Genomic DNA, 16275 nt, shown 5'->3' with positions numbered 1-16275 from the left:
TGGTCAGGAACTGCTCCAGGACCACCAGGTCCAGCATCTGCTTCTTGGAGTGCCTCTCCGGCTTCAGCCAGTGCTTGCAAAGTCCATGAAGCTGGCTGCAAAGCGCTCGGGGCCCATCGGCCTCATAGTAAAGGAACTGCCGGAAACGTCGGCTCTGGGCATCTGCTGTCCTCGTTTCCTGATCCAGGATCTCTGGCACAGCTCTCTCCCAGGATTTATCACCACTCTCCGCTTGTACGGGATGGGAACCTTTCCTTGCTCTCTTGTCAATTCCAGGTCCTTCTGGGTCCGGCTGTTCCATCTCCTTCCCCTTCCCTTGGGTGGCCACTGGCTGTGGAAAGATCCCCTTGCTCTCGTGGCTACGAAGAGAGGAAAAGATGTCAAAAAGGCAGAAAGAGCCCAAAAGAAAGCACACCGACATCACCTACCCTCCTTGTCAAGAGGCACCTCAGGGTATGAGCTTGGCCTCCCATGTCGGGGGATCAGTCTGTCGAGGGGCAGCAGCTCAAGGTCAACCGGAGGGAGCCCAGGACAAAAGGACTGGTGACCGCTTAACCAGGGCAGATTTCTCCTCCATCGGCTCGAAGCATCAGGCAATAGCTCTGTCCAGCAGAGGGTCGGGGCAGAGGTGCGTCTGACCTCCAGAGGAAAGGGCAAAAAGGCTGCTGGGATGAAGAGCAGCGGGAGTGGGGGCAGTGAATACCCAGGTTAACAGCAGGAGGGGGGAGAGCCAGCCAAAATGCCCAGCCTGTGGGTCAGCCAGTCAGCACGCCTGGTTCATCCCCTGTGATCCCTCCTTTCCGGGCCTTCCTTATTTCCCCTTATCTCTAGTCTGCTTTGCTCCCTGGGAGTCAAAAGAGATTGCAGCAAGTGAGTCTATACGATGGGCAGAGTGGGACAATCAGTAAACCAGTCAGCAGGGTTTGGGTTGTAGAACCAACCAGAAACCCATGAAACAAAACAGAAGCAACCCACAAATGTTAAAATAGCATGATAAATGATGCAAAATACCAACGGAAGGTCCAGCTGACACCAAGCTACACACCGTAGTATAGCCTAGAATTGCTAACCGCTTGTCCAAGGAATATCGTGCATCCCACGGGACAGTGCTCCTCGATTGCCGAAAGCCAGGAGACTGAGGGTCTTCTTGACCTCCGCAGGCGGGCCGCTCCACAGTGGGGGTGGGGGTCCCAACAGAGAAGACGCGTGCACCGGCAGGTGTTCATTTGGCCCGTTTTCAGGTGGGCACCTGCCCACGGCCCTGCTCAGGTGAGCAGAGAGGACCTGGCAGCTGTCAGGGTGCCAGTGCCGCGAACGGCTTCCTACTTGCTCGCCAATGCCTCGCATAGAGCCCGATCCCTGCTGCTCCCCCTGACCCGGGTGGGCCAGGCTAGCTTGATCTGGCTGCAGCGAAGCGGGGTCAGCCCTGGCTAGGAAGGGGAGGGGAGGGGAGACCCCCAAGGGAGACCAGAGGGAGGCGGCAGGTGGGTCGGCTGGCGGGCTGGAGGTTGACCTGGCCAGGCCAGGGTCAAGGCCAGAGGCGAGCAGAGGCGGTCTGCCATCGGCCATCGCCCGCCTCTGCACGGAGACCCGGGGGCTTCCTGCGGGGTCTCCCGCCCCGGGACCCTCCACGCCAGACCCCGCGGAGCTTCTCAGCCCCGGTGAGGAAGTGGGGCCACCCGGGTCAGGGCTCCAGTCTGCTGCACCGGGGGGCGGGGGGGGGGAGGGTTACTAGCCCGTGGACCGCGTTTTAAAACTACCCTCCACCCCCCCCTTTTGCAGACCCCTCCTGAGAGCTGCATTTCTCCCTTCCGCGATGGGAAAGCTCATCCCCCCTCCCCCCTGCAATGGCTTACTTGTGAGTAGACCGGCCCAGGATGCGGGGCTGCTGCCTGCTGCTGCTGCGCCTCCTGAAGCGCCTCGCGGTCTCCTCTGCAACTGTGTAGCAAAGCCTTCCTCCCGGAAATGGGGCCTTTCCGCTTGGCCGCCCTCCCGCGCTCGGCCGCTCTAGCAAACCGCTCGCTGGTTTAACCCTTTCTGTGCTGCAGAGGAAGGCAGGGGGGAAAGGGCTTCTAGGATCATCGAGTTGGAAGGACCGCCAGGGTCATCTAGTCCCCATGCTTTGAGCTCTCAGCCTCCTACTGTGTTATTGTCATGGGGAATTAATACAAGCATGCAGGCCTGCCAGTGCGACCCCCTGTACAATGCAGGAATTTCACAACTACCTCCCCCCCCACACCCCCAGCGACCCCCACCCTCTCCCCGCCACGCAGGATCCCACAATCCAAGCACTCCTTGCAGATGGCCATCCAGCCTCTGCTTCAAGCCCTCCAAAGATGGGGGCTCCACCATCCCACCCAGGCAGGGCATCCCACCGCCGAACAGCCCTCACCGTCAGAGAGGTGTTCCTAATGTTGAGGTGGCATCGCTTTTGTCTTCGTTTAAATCCATTCCTCCGCGTCCCGGTCTCTGGAGCCACAGAGAACAAGCCAGTGCCCTCATCAACATGGCATCCCTTCCAATATTGAAACACGGCTATCATGTCTCCCCTCAACCTGCTCTTCTTCCCGCTCTTTGCAATGAGGGTGGGCGGCCAGAGCCGGGTGGTGGGAGCGGATTTCGGCCCGGCTGCCGCCAGCGACGCCCCGCGCAGCTCAGCGGGATTGCTCAGGAGTAAGGCCGCACAGGGTTGCAAAGCCCAGCAAGACCACGTTAAGTGGTCCAGAGCAGGTCTAACCAGAACCCTCCTCAGGCCTATTCAGTGGGGCTGACTCCCAGCAAAGTGGGTTGAGGACTGCACTGGAAATCTGCGTTCCTGTGACACCTTCCCTGTTTCTCAAACCAAAATGCCAGCCTGGATGGCTTCCTGGGGACCGCTGGGATCCCGCTGCCCTGTCGGATGGGTTGCCACCTCTGGCTGGGGAGATTCCTGGAGACTGAAGAATGTGAGAAAAGAGCCCTGCTTGATCAGACCGGTGCGGGGTTGCCAACCTCCAGGGGGCACCACTGATCTGCAGGTGATAGGGATCAAATCACCTGGAGAAAGTGGCCGCTTTGGAGGGTAGACTCTATGGCATTATACTCCATTGAAGTCCCTCCCCAAATCCCACCCTCCTGCTGAGGCTCCACACCCCCAAAAATCTCCAGGTGTTTCTCAGCCCGGAGCTAGCGGCCCTGGACCAGTGAGCGTCCATCTAGTCCTGCATCCTGTCTTACTCAGGGGCCAACCACTCCCTCCGGAGGACTAACAACAGGGCAGAGAGGCCGAGGCCTTCCCCTGACGTTGTTGCCTCCTGGCACTGGGATTTAGAGCCGGACTGCAGCTGAATGTGGAGGTTCCCTTTTGTCACATACCTTCCATTAATCTACCTGATCCCCATTTAAAGCTGTCTGTGTTGGGGGCTAGCACTACATCCCCCGGCAGCAAAGCCCACTTTTTCATCACTCCCTGTGTCAAGAAGCGTTCCTGTGCTGCCCCAGCAGAAAGCGAGCTGTTCCACAGAAAATGTTCGTAGTAGTTGGCCCTTTAAGACTTAGAATCTTGGGAAATGTAGTCCAGACCAACACTAGGCCAGGTGTTGTCAGGTTCTCCAGCCAACCTGGGCAATTCCCCCAAAGCCACTCGCTCAGACTGTCAAGTCAGAAGCAGGTAAACTTTATTGAAGAAGCAACAGGTACAGCTAAGGCAACTTGCAGGGTCAAAGCTGCTAATGGCGAGCCAGACTACAAGGCATAATTTAGAGCATGATTACATCACAGGTGCAGTATCAAACGGCCCGGGAAAGGAATAATAGATAACGGTGCCTGGCAGGAAGGAGGGAGAAGGAACCTAAACACAGTACTGCTCCTTAGCCGCTCAAGGCCAAGGCCAAGGGAGGGGGAAAGGGAACAGGGAGTGGGAACAGCAGAGCAAAAATGCAAACTGGCCTAACTCATGTCAAGAGCCTGACCGCTTGTACGGGCCGGCCCAAGCACGGCTAGGAAAGGAATCAGGACACATTCAGTGAAGAATCAAAAGGCAACCTCTGACAGGTGTGTCTGAACGCTGATCGGCTATCAGACTTCTTCTTCCCACAATCCCCTGTGGCCCGGGTAAAATGAAATCCTTTGTTCTACGGTGACCAAGGCAGAAGAGAAGGAGGCTCCCAATTCATCTGTTTTTTCACGGACTCCAGACATGTTCTGCATCTACCTTTTCACGCTCAGCAATGTGTAAATTAAGAGATTAAATCCTTATGCATTTGTGTGAAGAAATAATAAAGATGTAATCTTGTGGACATTAAGAGTTCTTCTGTTGTCACTACTCAAAAGGAGCCTGGGGTGCCGAGCTCCAGGCGCTGGACGAGACACCTTCCCTGTCATCCATCCTGAATCTACTGCCCATCAACTTCCTTGATTGCCCTTGATTTCTAGTATAGCGGGAGAGGGAGAAAAAGTTCCTTTGGTCAACTCCCTCTACCCGATGCATTATTTTTACAAGCCTCTCTCAAGGCCCCCTGCAGTTTTTTCTTTTCTCAACTGAAAAGTCCCACTCTTCAGCCTTTCCTCCTATGTAAGGGCCCTCCAACCCCTGAATCATCTTGGTTGCCTTCTCCTGAGCTTTTTCCAGCTCTGCAATGTCCTTTTTGAGATACAGCGACCAGAACTATACACAGGATTCCAAATGAGGCTGCCCCCTTGATCTATTCCAGGGGTATTATAATATCAGCCATTTTATTTTCAATCCCTTTCCTAATAATCCCAGAAACACAGTTTGCCTTTTTCACCACTGCAGCACTCTGGGTTGACACTTTCATGGAGCTGTCTACTATGACCCAAAGATCTATCCCCCTCTCTGTCTCATCCAGGTCAAAGCCCATTAGCCCATTCCTTTGTGCATCACCTTCCATTTTCCATCATAGACCTTTTGACATCGAACTTGTGGAGATCCTCCTGGAGCTCTTCACAATCATCCTTGGTTTTCACCACCCTGAATAATTTTGTGTCATCTGCAAACTTGGTCACTACACAACTCACCCTTGTTCCAGATCATTTATGAATAAATAGTACCAGCACCCCCAATACTGGTCCTTGTGGGACTCCACTGCTGACTTCCCTTCCTTGTGAGAATGACCTATCCCTAAATTCAGCCACCATACCAGAAAGCTGGAGAGTAGCAAGAAGGCAGCCATGTTATCCACCTCCCAAAATTAGCTCATGGTTCATTTATGAGATGTTGGAAGGTATTAACGTACTTCCATTTCAATCACTAAACAGTCTGCAATCCTTGAACTGTTTATTGGAGGTACCATCCTGTTGATTATATTGACTCACATTGAGTAATCTGTCTTGGGTCTTACCGAGAAAGGCACAGTACAAATAACGTGAATAAAACAAAATCATAAACTCAATTTGGAAGAAAACATCAGGAATCCCTGCTTGAATCTTTGGCAAGTGTATGGTGCAGGTGCTTCCTCACCCCACTAGATGGCATTGTGCCCATTTAGAAGGAGGAGGAGGAGGAGGAGGAGGAGTTGGTTTTTATATGCCAACTTTCTCTACCACTTAAGGTTACAATCACTTTCCCTTCCCCTCCCCACAATAGACACCCTTTGAGGGAGGTGGGGCTGAGAGAGTGAGACTAGCCCAAGGTCACCAGCTGGTTTCATGTGTAGGAGTGGGGACACAAATCCAGTTCACCAGATTAGAGTCTGCCGCTCATGGGGAGGAGAGGGGAATCAAACCCGGTTCTCCAGATCAGACTCCACTGCTCCAAACCACCGCTCTTAACCACTACACCACACTGTCTCTGCATACAGGCTTGCTATACCAAGAGGCTTCTTTTTCTTGGAGCGCTGTCTGGGAACGCGCAGGTCTTTATTTCAGAAAACCCGGCCTTCTAACATTAGGTTGCATAGTTCCTGTAACAGTATGAGACAAACTCATGGGAAAATGGCCCATCGACAGCTCATTAGCCATGATAACTTAATAGAACCTCCAGTTTCGGGGCAATATAGGGTCTCCATTGCTGGGCAACAAGGGCTAAAGGAGGAATGTGGCCTTCACTATCTCTGTGTGGCCTTCACAAAAAAATCATCTGTCCGGCCAGTAGTGGAAGCAGCGTGAACCAGAACGTGGTGGACCCTGGATCTGATCTGTTAGTTGGTAGCGTTGCCAGCCTCCAAGTGGGGCTTGTAGATCTCCCGGAATTACAGTTTCTCTCCAGATGACAGAGATTAATTCACCAGGAGAAAATGGTTGCTTTGGAAGGTGGACTGTATGACATTATACCCCACTGAGATCCTTCCCCACCCCAAACCCCACCTTCCCCACACTCCAATCCCCCAAATCTCCAGGTATTTCCCAGTCTAGAACTGGCAACCCCATTTGTTGGCTAAATACAGTTTGCCACTAGATGGTGCCTCTGTGACAGAACAAACTGGTGCATAGAGCTGAGATTAAATTTCTCAGAATGCTGGAATGTGCTGAAGGCACACACACACACACCCGGTCGATTTATTTATTTATGTGCTTTTTAGAAGAAGAAGAAGAAGAAGAAGAAGAAGAAGAAGAAGAGTTGGTTTTTATATGCTGTCTTTCTCTAGCCCTTAAGAGACAATCGAACCGGCTTACAATCACCTTCCCTTCCCCTCCCTGCAACAGACACCTTGGGAGGTAGGTGGGGCTGAGAGAGCTGTGACTAGCCCAAGGTCACCCAGATGGTTTCATGTGTAGGAGTGAGGAAACCAACCCAGTTCACCAGATTAGCGTCCGCCACTCATGTGGAGGAGTGGGGAATCAAAACCGGTTCCCCAGATCTTGGGGTTTTAGTAGACCAAACTCTAAACATGAATCAGCAGGGTGATGTGATAGCTAAAAAGGCAAATGCAATCTTGGGCTATATCAACAGAGGTATAGTGTCCAGATCACGCAAAATGCTGGTATCGCTTTACTCTGCTCTAGATAGACCTCACCTAGAGTACTGTGTTCAGTTTTGAGCACCGCAATTTAAGAAAGATGTAGACAAGCTGGAACGTGTCCAGAGGAGGGCCACAAAGATGGGGAGGGGTCTGGAGAACACGTCCGCTGAGGAAAGGTTGAAGGAGCTGGGTATGTTTAGCCTGAAGAGGAGAAGATTGAGAGGGGATATGATAACCATGTTCAAGTACTTGAAGGGCTGTCACATAGAGGAGGGTGCTGAGTTGTTTTCTGTTGCCCCAGAAGGTCGGACCAGAACCAACCTTCTGGTTCCCTGGAGATTTTAAAGAAGAGGTTAGATGGCCATCTGTCAGCAGTGCTGATTCTATCTATGACCTTAGGCAGATGATGAGAGGGAGAGCATCTTGGCCATCTTCTGGTCACTAGGGGTGTGGAGGGGAGAGGTAGTTGTGAATTTCCTGCATTGTGCAGGGGGTTGGACTTGATGGCCCTGATGGTCCCTTCCAACTCTATGATTCCATGATTCCAGCTATTTCCCAGCCCAGAGCTCTCGACCCTACAGAGAGGGAAGCCATCTCCATACTCCAGATAACCCGAGCTTCAACTGTGTGTATGGAGGAGGAGGGGAGAAACTATTCTAAATGTGCAGAGGCACTTTGGTAATAAAAATATATTTGCTATTAATAATTATATTATTGTACGCATGTTTAGTGGGGTGGCGCAAAAGACACACACCAGTCCTGCGGCTCTTTTGGTTGATGGTAGTTGCAAATGTGCCGCTCCACAAGCTATCCATTTTGCACCTCTTCTCTACATGCAGCACAAAATTCAAACAAAAGCATCCCAACCTAGGGTTGCCAACCTCCAGGTGGGGCCTGGAGTTCTTCCGGAATTACAGCTGATTTCCAGACTACAGAGATCAGTTGCCCTGGAGACTATGGCAGCTTCATAGGGTGGACTCTATGGCAACGCATCCCTGCTGAGGTCCTCCCCCCTCCCCAAACTCCCCCCTCCCCTGGCTCCACTCCCAAATCTGTGCGAATTTTCCAACCCAGAGACGGCAAGTTCGCCCCAGCTGATAGCTGCTGAGCCACTTCTTGAAGTGAGGAAGAGAGCACCCCCCCCAATTAATTGGTTTCGTTGTCCAACTGCTGTAACCGTTGGAAAGTTTCTTGTAATGTCTGACTGAAATCTCTCCTCCTGTTACAGAAGCCAAGGAGATCTAGCCTCCCTTTGCCCTCTTCCACGGGACCACTTCCACGGGAAAATGGGATCACATCTCCTCCAAGCTAAACGTACCCCGTTCCTCCCAACATTCCTGTTAAGTCCACGTGGGTGATACACGAGACCAGAGACGGAGTTCCAACAGCAACCGCTTTATTGTGGGAACAAGAACTGAACTGCTAAACTGTGCCCGGACCGCGGCTTAAATGCTCCGCTCGGCCACCCAGGGCCACACCCTCCTTGTCCGTGATTGGGCGGTTGTTGCCTGTGGGCCAATCAGAGGGAACTTAAGGGACTAACGCATGGTTAAATTGTGGAACTCCCTGCCCCAGGATGTGGTGATGGCTGCCAGCTTGGAGGGCTTTAAGAGGGGAGTGGACATATTCATGGAGGAGAGGGGTATTCACGGCTGTTAGTTAGAATGGATACTGGTAGACAATACTGACTTTGATGGATCCAGGGGGGTCTGATTCAGTAGAAGGAAGCTTCATGTGCATTTATATGTTCATGACTGTTTCGCTCCAGACTGTGGAGATCAGTTCCCCAAGAGAAAATGGCAGCTTTGGAAAGTGGCATCACATCCCTGCTGAGTTCCGTTCCCTTCCCAAACTCTGTTCCCTCCCCAGGCTCTGCCCCCAAATCTCCAGCAATTTCCAATCCAAAGCTGGCAGTCCTACCCCTTATCCCCTCATGTGGACTGCACTGTCTGCTGGGTCACCCGAAGGAGTCAGCGCTCTGGACAATCCCTTCCTGGCTCAAAGCTCAGTAGGGATGCCAACCTCCAGGTGGGACCTGGGGATCCCCTGGAATTACAGCTCATCTCCAGACTACAGAGATCAGTTCACCTGGAGAAGATGGATGCTTTGGAGGGTGGACTCTATGGCACTGTACCCCACTGAGGTCCCTGCCCTGCCTAGGCTCCATCACCAAATCTCCAGGAGTTTCCGACCTGGATCTAGAAGCCCTGTGTGTGTGTGTGTTAAGTGCCGTCAAGTCGCTTTAAACTCATGGCGACCTTATGAATGAAAGTCCTCCAAAATGTCCTATCTGTGACAGCCTTGCTCAGATCTTGCAAATTGAAGGCTGTGGCTTCCTCCATTGAGTCAATCCATCTCTTCTTGGGTCGTCCTCTTTTCCTGCTGCCCTCAACTTTTCCTAGCATGACTGTCTTTTCCAGTGACTCTTGTCGTCTCACGACGTGACCAAAATACGATAGCCTCAGTTTAGTCATTTTAGCTTCTAGGGTCAGTTAAGGCTTGATTTGATCTAGAACCCACTGATTTGTTTTTTGGGCAGTCCACGGAATCCGTAACACTCTCCTCCAACACCACATTTCAAAGGAGTCTATTTTCTTCCTATCAGCTTTCTTCACTGACCAGCTTTCACACCCATACATAGTAATAGGGAATATAATGGCATGAATTAATCTAGTCTTGGTGGTCAGTGACACATCCTTACACTTCAAAATCTTTTCTAGCTCCTTCATGGCGGCCCCTTCATAGGAAGCCCTCCCCCTCCCCAATCCCTCCCCTGTGGCCAGGGGGCAGGGGAGGATATGGCAACCCGAACACTCGGGATGGCTGAAATGAGTGTGCAGAGAGGAGCTTGGTAGGCACTGCTCTATGCCCATGTCAAGAGACAGCATTTATGACGGCGCCTTTGATGTGAGTGGCATCGAACGAATGTTATGTTCAAGTCATCCCACCCAATCAAAACAGCTGAATTTATCTACACTTCAAATGCAGAAGTCACATTTTAAGTATTAATCAATATATTATATACAGCATCCATTTTAATTATATATTTTAACTGTTGTTAGCTGCCCTGAGACAGACCTTGGTCAAGAAAGGGCAGGGTAAAGAGCCAGCGTGGTGTAGTGGTTAAGAGCGGTGGTTTGGAGCGGTGGAGTCATAGAATCATAGAGTTGGAAGGGACCACCGGGGTCATCTAGTCCAACCCCCCGAACAATGCAGGGAATTCACAACCACCTCCCCCCCACACACAGAGTGACCCCCTACTCCATGCCCAGAAGATGGCCAAGATGCCCTCCCTCTCATCTGCTTAAGGTCATAGATAGAATCAGCATGGCCATCTAACGTCTTCTTTAAAACCTCCAGGGAAGGGGAGCTCACCACCTCCCGAGGAAGCCTGTTCCACGGAGGAACCGCTCTAACTGTTAGAAAATTCTTCCTAATGTCTAGACAGAAACTCTTTCGATTTAATTTCAACCCGTGGTTCTGGTCCGACCTTCTTGAGCAACAGAAAACAACTCGGCACCCTCCTCTATATGACAGCCCTTCAAGTACTTGAAGATGGTTATCCTATCACCTCTCAGTCATCTCCTCTTCAGCTGGAGATTTGGGGGTGGGCTTTGGGGAGGGGAGGGACCTCGGTGGGGTATAATGTCATAGAGTCCACCCTCCAAAACAGCCGTTTTCTCCAGAGGAACTGATCTTGATCGTCTGGAGACCAACTGTAACGGCGGGATATCCTCAGGTGCCATCTGGAGGTTGGCAGTCCTACTTCTCTGCCTTTCTGCTCTCTTCTTATAGGATTGCCAACTTCCAGGTGGGACCTGGAGACCTCCTGGAATTACAACTGATCTCTAGGCTATACATATCAATTCCCCTTCAGAAAATGGGAGCTTTGGAGGGTGACCTCTATGGCATCAAACCTGCCTTCCTTCCTCTTCCCAAATCTTGTCCTCCCCAGGCTCCACCCCACAAATCTCCAGGAATTTCTCAGAGTTGGCAACCCCACCTAACATGGACACAGTGAAGGGGGAATGCACCCTTTTAAAAATACTTTGCGGGAGAGTGTAAGAGGCTGACAAAGGGAGCAAAAGGATCGTCAGTCCATGAACACAAGTTTCTAGTGGAAATAATGCTCTGCTGAGTATAGTACAATAAACGGCGTTATCTTTTCTGCCCGGGTATATCTGTGGTGCCTCCAATCCACTTTGACATACACGCAAAGTACCTCTGTGTATTATTATTCTCCCGCCTCTCCTCTTAATCCAAAATCCACACAAGAGCTTTACCTGGTGCGTGTGGGTTTGTGTCTCGCCTCAGACACAGGGAGAAAATCAAAGCGGATTACTCAGCAAAGGAAGAACAAAGGTTTTGTTTCGAATCTGCCTCTTGTTTTGCAAAAGAAAGGCCCTGCTGTGCTCCCTTGTCTGGAATTAAGCAGGGGGTTGGACTAGGTGGCCTGTATGGCCCCTTCCAGCGCTATGATTCCACGAATATACCGCATCAGCACATTAACTGCCGTGTGTTCCAGTTAGCGCATCAACTGAACATCTAACTTCTGGCAATAGGGACTCCTGGCCAAGACTAGCAGAAAGTTAAGGTTACCAGCTCCATCCTGGGAAATTGCTGGGGATTTCGGGGCAGTCCCTGTGGAGGGGTAGGGTAGGGGTGTCACCTTGAATCTATGGTACACCATGGAGTCTGCATGCTGAAGCTGCCATTTTGTATATGGGGAGTCAGGAGATCAATTGTAGTTCCAGTTAAAGAGCTTCAGGCTCTATCGGGAGGTTGGCAATCCTTTGTGGGGCTGGACTGTGACAGGTCCCCCAAGAATAGGGTTGCCAGGTGGTAGCTGGAGATCTCCTGCTATTACAACTGATCTCCAGCCGATAGAGATCAGTTCAACTGGAGAAAATGGCTGTTTTGGCCATTGGACTCTAAGGCATTGAAATCCATCCCCTCTCCAAACCCTGGCTCCTCAGGCTCCGCCCCAAAAACCTCCTGGCCGGTTGTGAAGAGAGACCTGGCAACCCTACCCAAGAATCAGGAATGTCCTGATGTGGCACCAATGCCAACAGTTTCCCTTTTGGGGGAGTAACCAGAAAGTTAGAGACAGCGTGCAAGAATTCTTGAGGAGAAGAAGAAGAAGAATTGGTTTTTGTTTGCCGACTTTCTCCACCACTTAAGGAAGAATCAAACCGGCTTACAATCACCTTCCCTTCCCCTCCCCACAACAGACACCCTGTGAGGTAGGTGGGGCTGAGAGAGTGTGACTAGCTCAAGGCCACCGAGCTGGCTTCATGTGTAGGAGTGGCGAAACCAACCCTGTTCACCGGATTAGAGTCTGCCGCTCATGTGGAGGAGTGGGGTATCAAACTGGTTCTCCAGATTAGAATCCACCACTCCAAACCACCGCTCTTAACCACTATACCACGCCACGCTGGAATTAAGAACCTCTGCCTCTGCCCATCTTGAAGTTTGCAGATGGTATTGCATTGGCTCTGAACAGGCACAGATATTAGCAGGTCTGTGGGGCAGGGACGACGAGCCTCCACAAGCCCCCTGACAAAGGTGAGATGTAATTCTGGGGGATCAGGGTTGCTGGGTCCAGATTGGGAAATACCTGAAGATTTTGCGGGTGGAACCGGAGGAGGGTGTGGTTTGGGGAGGGGAGGGACTTCAGTGGGGTACAATGCCATAGAGTCCACCTTCCACAGCAGCCATTTTCTCCCAGGGAACTGATCTCTGTCACCTGGAGATAGGGTTCCCTCTTCACCACCAGTGGGAGGTTTTTGGGGTGGAGCCTGAGATGGTTGGCGTTTGGGGAGGGGAGGGACCTCAATGCCATGGACTCCAATTGCCAAAGCAGCTATTTTGTCCAGGTGAACAGCTTTATTCTGGCAGCCATCCTGGTGCATGGAAGAATAAGATTTTGAATATACGAATATTGTTAATAATAAGACTTCTGTGAAGGAGCAACATTTTTAAGGCCACCGGCTGATGAAGCTGTCTTTGGATGGCGAAAGCATTTAAAGCATCCGGAAAACGCTCCAGCAGAGGCATGCCTACATCGTTCTCAAGCTCCATTATTTCGTTCTGTAAAGAGAAAAAATTAAGTCATTGTACTTACCTTTGAAAGTATTTTACAAGTCATTGTACTTACCTTTGAAAATTATTTGCTTTCTTTGAGTAGCTTTATGCTACATATTCTTTGTATTTCTGTATAACATCTGCACTTGTAAATAATATATCACTTTTGCATACTATTTTGAGCTTGATACCATTATCTTTATCCAGCTTGTCTAAAGGTATCTGTGCTTGATTTTTGCTTAGTACCTGGAGATTGGCAACCTTACCTGGAGATCAGTTGTAATAGCAGGAAATCTCCAGCCCCACCTGGAGTTTGGCAGCCCTGCACCTGGAGGCTGGCATCCCTAAGTATTGATTAGCCTGTTCTCCATGAAAAAAATCCTCTATGATGGCTCTGGAGGATATTCTGTCCTGCTCAATAAGGAAAGTTCTCCACCTGCCAAGGACTGTTCTTAGAAACACTCTCCCAGCCCATATGGATCTTTTAATACTCTGTTTTCTTCTTGCCTTTAGCTGCCCTGTGGGCCTGAGTGGCCGATTAGGTGGGGTATAAATATTGTGGCTAGTAAACAAATAATCCTCGCCTGAAGCTGCTTCTCCTGTATTCTCCTCACAGTCGAGCTGTGGACAGTTAAGCTCTGGGAAACTTGTTTTTGCTTCTGCCGACTGTAGCCTGATCCAGTGATAGTTCGGCATCATTTTTAATAATGATCCTAACAGCAGCTGTAATGACTCCAGGCCAGCAGGAAGCAAACCCAGGAAGCAATGCTAATTCACCCCCAAGAACAAGCGAAGACCTGAGACCTCTGCAAATGCCGCGGGATAGCTGGTATCTTACAGAAGACCCTTAGCCTTTTTAGCCAGCCTAGAGGAACTGCAAGCCTATCCGGCCGCAAAAGCTGACCAACAAACAAAAACTTAAGCCGAATGTGACGTATTCATTATCAACAGTTTATTACCAGATTGGTAGACGTGATGACTCGTTAGGGTACCGTTCAGACATCTGTTAACTGATCGTCATTGGAATCACTTATGGGAAAGATGGTGCCGCTCATTGCGTCGTTACCAGGCGTGGATTTTCACACTTCCCTCCCCCTCACCTCCCATTTCAGAATTCTCACAAATCTGTTTCTTCTTTTCTTAGCCTGCCAGGAAATCCTTCTGGAAATCTGGAAGCCCGTCCCATAATCGCCACATGGGAGTGAGCCACTTCCATTCCTGCTTGCTGAATGGGGAAGTAAAGGAACTCGGCATGTTCTCAACTAGTAGGGTTGCCAACCTCCAGGTAATAGCAGAAGATCTCCTGCTATTGCAACTGATCTCCAGCTGATAGAGATCAGTTCACCTGGAGAAAATGGCCGCTTTGGCCATTGGACTCTATGGCATTGCAGTCCCTCCCCTCCTCAAACCCCACCCTCCTCAGGCTCCACCCCAAAATCTCCCGCCGATGGTGAAGAGGGACCTGGCAACCCTATCAGCTAGGGTTGTCTTCATGTCTTTCATGTTACATTGCCTTCATGTTACAATCCTCCTTAAATCCAATTTAACTAGGAGGGTTTAAAAAATGAGTTCTGGAATTGGAGCAAGTGCCACGTGCAATTTAACTGTACAAATTCTCCCGACGGATTGAGGCAGCTTAAGCAAATCATTTTCAGCTTTCAATTCATTGGTATCACATGGACAATCACACTCTGATTGGTTTTGTGTGTGTATGTGTGGTGTTTTACTGATGTACTCATCTGCTCCTGCACATTGATAAAACACCAGACAAAAAGGATTCTGGGGCAACCAGGCACACAATCCCCTTGAGATGGCTCTTTGGCAGCTTCTCAAAATGATCACATCAGTTACCAAAGCAGGGGCAGTAGGCATCTTAATTTGGAGGAGCTGAAAGTGGAGGCAGTATCATGCTGGGCAAAATTTGGAAATGGAACCACTGGGGCTTCCTAATGTGTTATTTCTATATAAGGGCAGGGATTTCAGAGCTTTCTTGGTCTGGTTGGGATCTCACCAGATCCCGGAAACTAAGCAGGGTCGGCCCTGGTTAGTACTTGGATGGGAGACCACCAAGGAAGTCCAGGATCTCTGCACAGAGGCAGGCAATGGAAAACCACCTGTGTTCATCTCTTGCTTTGAAAACCCTACGGGGTCGCCATGAGTCGGCTGTGACTTGACAGCCCTTTTCACCACCATTTGGATTGCCCAGGCTAGCCCACTCTAGTCAGATCTCAGAAGCTATGCATTTACTTTATTTTAGACTTATAACCCCCCTCCCCTGGGTCTCAGGGCAGCTCACACCAGTTTAATAAGCACATTCAACAACGATAAAACATATAGAACCTTAAAAACATAAGGCAGTAAAATAATATCCGGCAACCTACATCCTAGACTGCTGTCAAAATGAGGTGGCTCTGCTGATAGGTGAAAAATTGTTGTCATGGCCCCCCATGCGGTGGAGTCTGAGGCCTTGGATGCACAGCTGGAGCAGTTGGCTGTCCCTCCTGGGAATGCAGCTGACCAGCCTTCTGAACCAGCTGCTGGATTAAAGGGGCCGTCAGATGCTTCGATGCCTAGTCAGGCTGAGGAATTCCAGTTCCCCTCGGAGGCCCGATGGTCAGAGTCAGGCAGAGGCTCGGAAGAAGGAGAATTCTCCCCCATGAGTCACCAAAGACAGAAACTCCGAGCTTTGCTTAGTGAAATAAGGCGTTCGGCATGGCTACAGGGTCGGAGAGGCATCCCAGCTGTTGAGGATGACAGTGAGTGATGACAGGACCAACCTCACTCTGATAGCTGGCTGGATTTAAGAAGCAGCAAAAAGCAGCTGCAGTGAGGAAGCAACTTACTGAATTCTGATTTCAGCTAAGCTCCACTTTGTTTGCTATCTTGCCTGACCATGGCCTTGGACTGTTTAAGACGACACATACCGCGTTGCCTCTGACCCAGACCTTGGACTGATTACTGATGACCTTGCTGCCTAGCCTGTGATAAGTAAGAGACCCCGGCCAGATTTCTGGATTGTTTCTTGGGCTTTGCATTACCCCTGCTGACTTTATTGTTTCAGTGCAGCCGCTAGGCTGCAGAAGCCTTGGCTTTTGTACCCTCCACTGCTTCCTGCCACACCCACACTCAGCTCCCTCTGCACTGTGCTGCAGTAGCAGCCCCGCCAGCCTGCCCGGCCAGTACAATTGGCCTCAACCACGGGCAAGGGCACACTAATGAAAAAACTCTTCGCCTTGTCGAGGACAGTCGAACTACCCATGGTCCGGGCACCACTAGCAGATGCTCTGCCACT

General features: G+C 50.6%; 1 protein-coding gene across 1 annotated transcript in view; it reads left to right on the top strand.

The window, feature by feature from the left end:
• Nucleotides 1-2540: 2540 nt before the first annotated feature.
• Nucleotides 2541-16275, top strand: part of SST (somatostatin) — a 33786-nt gene continuing 20051 nt past the window's right edge. Inside the window, exon 1 of the mRNA XM_056849888.1 lies at nt 2541-2673. Within this exon, the coding sequence (XP_056705866.1) occupies nt 2541-2673 (133 nt within the window). The remainder of the gene's footprint in view (nt 2674-16275) is intronic.

Source organism: Euleptes europaea, chromosome 5 (genome assembly GCF_029931775.1).
Source record: "Euleptes europaea isolate rEulEur1 chromosome 5, rEulEur1.hap1, whole genome shotgun sequence".
In the NCBI taxonomy this organism is placed as follows: Eukaryota; Metazoa; Chordata; class Lepidosauria; order Squamata; family Sphaerodactylidae; genus Euleptes; species Euleptes europaea.
The sequence above is the reverse complement of the archived record's forward strand: the minus strand, read 5'-3'. Positions and strand labels throughout refer to the sequence as shown.